The 7,873-nt window shown below is 33.5% G+C and overlaps 1 protein-coding gene across 1 annotated transcript in view; it reads left to right on the forward strand.

Annotated features, from left to right (window-relative positions):
* LOC111088118 overlaps nucleotides 1–7,319 on the forward strand; it is a 19,035-nt gene extending 11,716 nt beyond the window's left edge. Inside the window, exons 5-8 of the mRNA XM_022397126.1 lie at nucleotides 2,744–2,793; nucleotides 4,601–4,715; nucleotides 6,165–6,308; nucleotides 7,127–7,319. Of these exons, the coding sequence (XP_022252834.1) occupies nucleotides 2,744–2,793; nucleotides 4,601–4,715; nucleotides 6,165–6,308; nucleotides 7,127–7,175 (358 nt within the window). The 3' untranslated portion in view covers nucleotides 7,176–7,319. The remainder of the gene's footprint in view (nucleotides 1–2,743; nucleotides 2,794–4,600; nucleotides 4,716–6,164; nucleotides 6,309–7,126) is intronic.
* Nucleotides 7,320–7,873: the final 554 nt, after the last annotated feature.

The raw sequence follows: 7,873 nt of genomic DNA on the forward strand, positions 1-7,873 counted from the left end.
TTTCCGATCGTGAGAACTTTTTAACCTCCCCTCACTTCCAGTCATTTCAAAGATCATGCCCCTGTTTGTTATTACATGTAAAGATGCAAAATAGACTCTCTTTACTGTGCACCCCGCAAGAATCGAATCCCGAATTTTGACACGATAAGCCCTCAATTTAGTTTACCGCTGAGCCACTCTGGGGGGGGGGAGTACACACTGTTATAAAGTAAAACTTTAAGAAGCAATAACTAGCACGGTGAATGTTAATTTAAGTAAAGATTAAACGTCGACCATTTTGGTGTTCCTTGACATTCCCTCCTTGGAACATCTAGTTTGTTTAATTACTGGATTATTTTATATTAGAATCTTGTGCTTCGTATTCTAAAGCAACTTTAATTTCCTGAGAAGTTGGGGTTTATGAACCATTTCTGCATTCAAAACTAAATACCAGTATATAAAGCTATATTGATCACTTATTCGCAAACTAAACTAAAACTAACAGCAATCATTAGTTCATATATAACAACCACTACTGTTACGTGTACGTTGCAACTAAAGACCCTTTCCAACTAACATTTAATTCGCTGATATCCAGTTCGTTTTTCAGTAAACGGCACCTTTTACGACAGATGGGCTGAGTGGACAGGTAAGCCACGCCTAGGTTCAGGAAATCCGTCCCTAATTTAGAAAGGGAAAGCAAAAAGTCAACAGCACCCGCCGCCTACATGGCAACTCTTACCAAATAACGAGATTAACTGTTACTTCTATAACGCACCCAGAGGATATCACAAGGGCGAACCTTAGAACATCCGTAACGCAGCCCTATCACGCAAACCATGGCCTCCCGCTGAAATAATATAATACGGTAAAAATAAAAACAAGGAAAACAATCATAAATAAGTTAAAAGCTAACAAAAAAAAGCCATAAAAATTAAACTTGACATAGGTTGTTGATATTTTCCATCATTCTTTTGTCGAAGGTGATAACCGTTTCTTTGTTATTAAGCGCAAAGCTACGCAATGGACTATTTGTGCTCTGCCCACCGCGGATGTCGAAAACCCGATTTTTTAGTTTAAGAAGTCCTCAATTAACCACCTTGCATAACTTACAAAACCAGTAAAATCTAAGTATGACATTAGAATTATTTCCATCATTTCTCTGTAAAGTAAGACTAGAATAATGGTGCAAAAGTAAGACTAGAATAATGGTGCAAAAGTAAGACTAGAATAATGGTGCAAAAGTAAGACTAGAATAATGGTGCAAAATCAATTTCAAAGATCTCCTTCTTGTAAAGTAGTAACAATAAACAGCAATGTGTAAAACGTCCTCCAGTGAAAGAGTGGTAAGTCTGAGGACATACAATTCTAAAATCCGAGGTTTGATTCTCCGTGGTGTACAGAGGCAGACAGCCTATTATATAGCTTTGCGCTAAAACAACGTAAAAAGCAGCGAGTCATAGGACCTGCTGTTTCTTTCAGAATTCTCTCGTTAGAGCTGCACGAAAAGCTACCTGTTCATAGCCGTCCCTAATTTCGAGCTACCTGTGCATAGTCGACCTAATTTCAGCTACCTGTGCATAGCCGACCTTAATTTCGAGCTAACTGTTCATAGCCGTCCCTAATTTCAGGCTACCTGTGCATAGCCGACCTTAATTTCGAGCTAACTGTTCATAGCCGTCCCTAATTTCGAGCTACCTGTTCATAGCCGTCCCTAATTTCGAGCTACCTGTGCATAGCCGTCCCTAATTTCGAGCTAACTGTTCATAGCCGTCCCTAATTTCGAATTTTATAGACAAGAGAGAAGGCAGCTCAACTGACCGAATAGAAGGATTTGACCATCTCTCTCTTATAACGTACACACAACACTAAAGTGCGTAGGGGCTTAAGCCTCGATAAAACGGAAGTATCATATGACAACCTGCACATAAAACGGAATTGTGAAAACAATCCAAAAACTTCGAGCACTTTCATCACGAGCATACTTCCCAAGTTACAAATAACTCAATATCGACGACAATTAATAAAAACGTCCTTCATGTAACTAAGTCTCTTTATTTTTTCTTCAGCTATTTGTATCTTAACAATAATTTTCGTTTACGAAAAACCGTTCCCTTCAATGATAATATTCGGTATTAAACCCAAGATATCAAGTTTCATTTATTCACGTGGTACTGGCAAACATCACAAATATTTTACAAAAGCTATTCTTCCGTGAAAAATCTTGATACAAAAATTAAGTTTGTAAGTTGTTTTTTAAGTTGAAAATAATGTTTTGTTTGAAATATAGATGGCGCCAGACGTCTAAAATTAGAATTATCCACAGTTTATAATATTTTGCTAATATATATATATGTATCTGTTATATAAATCGAACGTAAGTCTTTACAGAAGAGATATTTTTTTAAATTCCATCCTTATGTTCGTTCAAAAAATAACACATTAATGTAAAAAATAATAATATAGGGACTGACCACGATAACATAGATTTTAAATTCACAATTCCAAGCCCAATAAATTTTTGGATATTGTTACCAAAGCTGTCAATGCCTCATTTTCCCTCCATTTAAGTTCGATATAGTCGCTTTATTTTTTTCCTTATCGAAAAACCACAATATATCTGTTAATCAAAGAGGCGTTTTTTTCCTGTAAGAGAATGGATATTTGTCTAGAAATATGGTTGCTATTTTTTTTTCTCGTAATATGCTGTGAAAATGAAACTTTCTTTGACTATTATGGTCACACAATAATTTACTTGTTACAGGAAAGAAGTGAAGACCCAGGACCTTAAAAACTGTTATATCCAACACAGAGGTAGGAATTTTCTTTAATATTCCGTTTATAATGTATTTCTTTTTTACCTTAAAAACCTGTTATATCCAACACAGAGGTAGGAATTTTCTTTAATATTCCGTATATAATATATTTTCGTTTAGTATATTTGGTATAAATGGTGTAATTATTAAGTTAGAAATACCTCCAACAAAATGTCTTTTTATGCCACGCTTTCAATCTAACTTTTGAATGTCTTACAATGTGATTATTAAAAGCGTTATCCAACTGGAAAAATTCATTTTTTTTACTTACTTTATTTAAATATTCTTATTGCATAAGTGAGTCCCATGTAACAATCTGCATATGAACGGAAGTATCATGTGACAACCTGTACACAAAACGGAAGTATCATATGACAACCTGCACATGAAACGGAAGTATCATATGACAACTTTCAGATAAAATGAGAGTATCATATGTAAATATGCACATAAAACGGAAGTATCATATGACAACTTGCATATAAAACGGGAGTATCATGTGACAATCTATAGATAAGCCGGGAGTATCATGTGACAATCTGCATATAAAACGGAAGTACCATATGACAATATGCACATAAAACGGAAGTATCATATGACAATATGCACATGAAACGGAAGTATCATATGGCAACTTGCACATAAAACGAAAGTATCGTATGACCCTCTGCAGATAAAACGGTAGTATCATATGACAACCTGCACATAAAACGGAAGTATCATATGACAACCTGTACATAAAACGGAAGTATAATATGACAATCTGCACATAAAACGGAATTATCATGTGACAATCTGTAGATAAGCCGGGAGTATCATATGACAACCTGCACATAAAACGGAAGTATAATATGACAATCTGCACATAAAACGGAATTATCATGTGACAATCTGTAGATAAGCCGGGAGTATCATGTGACAATCTGCATAAAAAACGGAAGTATCATACGACAATCTGCATAAGAAACGGAAGTATCATACGACAACCTGCATAAGAAACGGAAGTATCATACGACAATCTGCGTATAAAACGTTAATATCATATGACAACCTGTATATAAAACGGAAGTATCATATGACAACCTGTACATAAAACAGAAGTATCATATGGCAACCTGCACATGAAACGGAAGTATCATACGACAACCTGCACATAAAACGGGAGTATCAAAACAATCCAAAAGGTCCGATCTCTTTCATCACGAGCATCCTTGTTTGTTGACATTTTACAAACATTTACCCATTGAAAGCTTTTAGCTCAAATTATGGATTGCTTTTATTGCTTCCTCCATTGTGCTATGTAACTCATACTGAACACTAAGGGAGTGACAATAATTTTATGGTGCCAAAACTAAAAATCTTACATGTGCAATATTACATGAAATTGTAACTAGCAAGTGTACCATTGTTCATTTGTATGTTTGGTTTTGAATATTTGCGCAAAGCTACTCAAGAGGCATATACGCTAGCCGTTCTTAATTATGAACTGATAGACTAGGTGAAAGGCAGCTGCTCAACAGCGCCTACCGCCAACTCTTGATTGACGAAATAATGAGATTTAATCGTTAGTCTTATAACGCACTCACGGCATCAAACTACGTCGTGCGATATATTCTTTTTTGTTGTTGTGGTAACAGGATTCAAACATGGACGCGCATACCCACACTTTTAAATTATGTCTTTTAATTCATAATATCGTGAAGCATAAGAAATAGGTATTAAAGTTTCTTTATAATTATTTTCAAAATACCAACACACGTGATTATTTAATGTAATAATATTCTACGTGATGTTAAATTTCCCAGAATTCCGCAGTTACGATCCTTGCCCTCAACAATGTCTCGAGGTTTATGATCCAACTTGTGGGTCAGACGGTCGTGTGTATTTCAACGAATGTTACCTGCGGAAGAAGACTTGCGGGTAGGATTTTATTTTATTTTTTGTGTTATTGAATCTGGTAAATATTTTAAAGCTATTTTCAGTTTTCCTTATTAGCTCCGTCAAAAAAAAAAACACCGTACAGAATATAAATGTAACTATGAGTACTAGTCTACCCTGATGAGTGAAACTTTAGGGCTTAGCCAATATAAACTCCTTCTTTGCTGTAAAATTGCTATGATTTTCACTCAGTTTATTCCATTTTTCAGTCTAAAGATAGAAATGTGTGGTTTCTACACGTTGATTCTCCAGCAATGTGTGGTTTCTTCATATTGATTCTCCAGAAATGTGTGGTTTCTTCACATTGATTCTCCAGAAATATGTGGTTTCTTCACATTGATTCTCCAGAAATGTGTGGCTTCTTCACATTGATTCTCCAGAAATGTGTGGCTTCTTCACATTGATTCTCCAGAAATGTGTAGCTTCTACACATTGATTCTCCAGAAATGTGTGGTTTCTTCACATTGATTCTCCAGAAATGTGTGGTTTCTTCACATTGATTCTCCAGAAATGTGTAGATTCTTCACGTTGATTCTCCAGCAATGTGTGGTTTCTTCACATTGATTCTCCAGCAATGTGTGGTTTCTTCACATTGATTCTCCAGAAATGTGTGGTTTCTTGACATTGATTCTTCAGAAATGTGTGGTTTCTTCACATTGATTCTCCAGCAATGTGTGGTTTCTTCACATTGATTCTCCAGAAATGTGTGGTTTCTTGACGTTGATTCTCACGTTTATCAAATCCTCTTTTTTTTTCATTATCATATCTTAATTGTAATTTTAACCTTTTCATAACTCTCTCAAATATTTCATGTTTTCTTCTAAGCATTTCTCTCAAATAATTCGTTCACTTCTACAAATTTCTGTTTTGTTTTGAATTTCGCGCAAAGCTACACGAGGACTATCTGCGCTAGCCGTCCCTAATTTAGCAGTGTAAGACTAGAGGTAAGGCAGCTAGTCATCACCACCCACCGCCATCTCTTGGGCTACTCTTTTACCAACGAATAATGGGATTGACCATACCATTATAACACCCCCACGGCTGAAAAAGCGAGCATGTTTGGTGGGACGGGGATTCCCCTCAGATTACGAGTCGAGCTCCCTGGCCATGTTAGGCCTCACTTTTATAAAATAAAGGGTGCATTTGTGTCATCCTATCTTGGTGTGTAGAAAAGGCACGTTTTTTTGTTGTTGTTGTTTTGTTTTTATTTTTCTTCCCTTTGAAATAAAGTTCAATTTTGGGCGTTAACTCCAGAAAAAATAGCATTTTAATCTCATTTTTAAGAATAAGAATACGATTGATATTTATGAAAGGTTAAAATCATAAGCTCTTAACTGTGTTTAGATAAAAAGTAACTTTCGATTTTTCCGGATTAGGTGGCCATTTTTTTTTCTGTTAATTAATTCATGTTAATTTATGGAATTTTACTAGAGAGGGAATTCGGGTAGTGGATATGAAACAGTGTGTGCAGGTTCGAGACTGTCCCCGGATTTGTGTACCGTTTCCTGAAGTTGTATGTGGTTCGGACGGTAAACTATATCTGAACGAGTGTCGGCTTCTCCAGAAGAACTGTGGGTATGTGATTTATTCTATATTTCTGGAGTTGTTCTTCTACCTTAACGTCAGTTTAGAGCTAAGTCTCGAATGTTGTAATATTGTGACTTTATTACAGAGTTGAAATAACGACATGTACAAGAAAGACAACCGAAAATACTAGTAAAACTCGTGAAAGTTTTGTATTTTGAAGTGGGTGATTATAAAATCACAAAATTACGTATTCAGTAAATAAAATAACAGATTTATTAGAAATATTAGAACTTTAATTTTAATATATTCCGATTAAAGGTTTGATTATGATTTATTTCAGAATAAGGTATTTCATAATCGTTTACTCTGTAAATCAAACTTTATATTATTTTATTCTTTAAATCAATTGATGTTTATATTTGATAGTACGATATAATAATGACTTAATATGTATAATAAGGTATAATGGTTATTTCGAATAAAAAAAAATTGTTGAATATTGAGATTTGATATTGTGTTAATCCAGATAATGAGGTTTAATTAAAATCTGGTAGTATTTTGATCTGGATAATAAGGTTTAATAATACTTAAATCTAGAGAACAAACATATTTAAATATGAATAAAATATGTATCAATATTTAACTTTTGATAATAAGATTTGCTGAATAATACGATCTTGTAATTTTTTTAATCTGGATAAATAAGGTGAAATAATACTTAAAACTGACTAACAAATTGTATTTGTAGTTAAGATTTATTACAGTTTTATAATAGGTTAAAAAAAGTTAATCATAATTTAGTTTAGGATAATATAACTTCATAAATCTTTATTTTTTGTTAATAATTATTAATTGCTGCTTTTCAGAAAAGATGTAAGGGTCAGACCAGACAGTTTTTGTGGAAAACAAAGTTAAGTGAACTGAAGCACTTAATAACGGCTATATTTGGATTTACAGTTTTAAATTGGAATTGATAAACTTTTTCTTTCATTAGAAACTATATATTGCTTGTAAAATAACATACATATATATATGCATATGTATTCAAACCCCCAGAATGTATAAAATAAAAGTTTTTTTTTATATGGTCTGTTAAAAACTTAATAGCTGTACAGCAATTATCCAATTCAATATTTTGTGAATAAAGATAAAACAAGTTGAAAAATCAACTTTTTCAGGAATGAAGTGATAAACCAAGTTGGTAATTAATGTAGCCTCTAGTTTCACGAGCTAATTATTAATGTTTTATCTTTAATAAATGAAGTGATAAACCAAGTTGGTAATTAATTTAGCCTCTAGTTTCACGAGCTAATTATTAATGTTCTAGCTTTACTAAATGAAGTGATAAACCAAGTTGGTAATTAATTTAGCCTCTAGTTTCACGAACTAATTATTAATATTTTATCTTTAATAAATGAAGTGATAAACCAAGTTGGTAACTAATTTAGCCTCTAGTTTCACGAACTAATTATTAATGTTCTAGCTTTAATAAATGAAGTGATAAACCAAGTTGGTAATTAATTTAGCCTCTAGTTTCACGAACTAATTATTAATATTCTAGCTTTAATAAATGAAGTGATAAACCAAGTTGGTAATTAATTTAGCCTCTAGTT

This window comes from Limulus polyphemus, unplaced genomic scaffold (assembly GCF_000517525.1).
Source record: "Limulus polyphemus unplaced genomic scaffold, Limulus_polyphemus-2.1.2 Scaffold3154, whole genome shotgun sequence".
NCBI classification, from domain to species: Eukaryota; Metazoa; Arthropoda; class Merostomata; order Xiphosura; family Limulidae; genus Limulus; species Limulus polyphemus.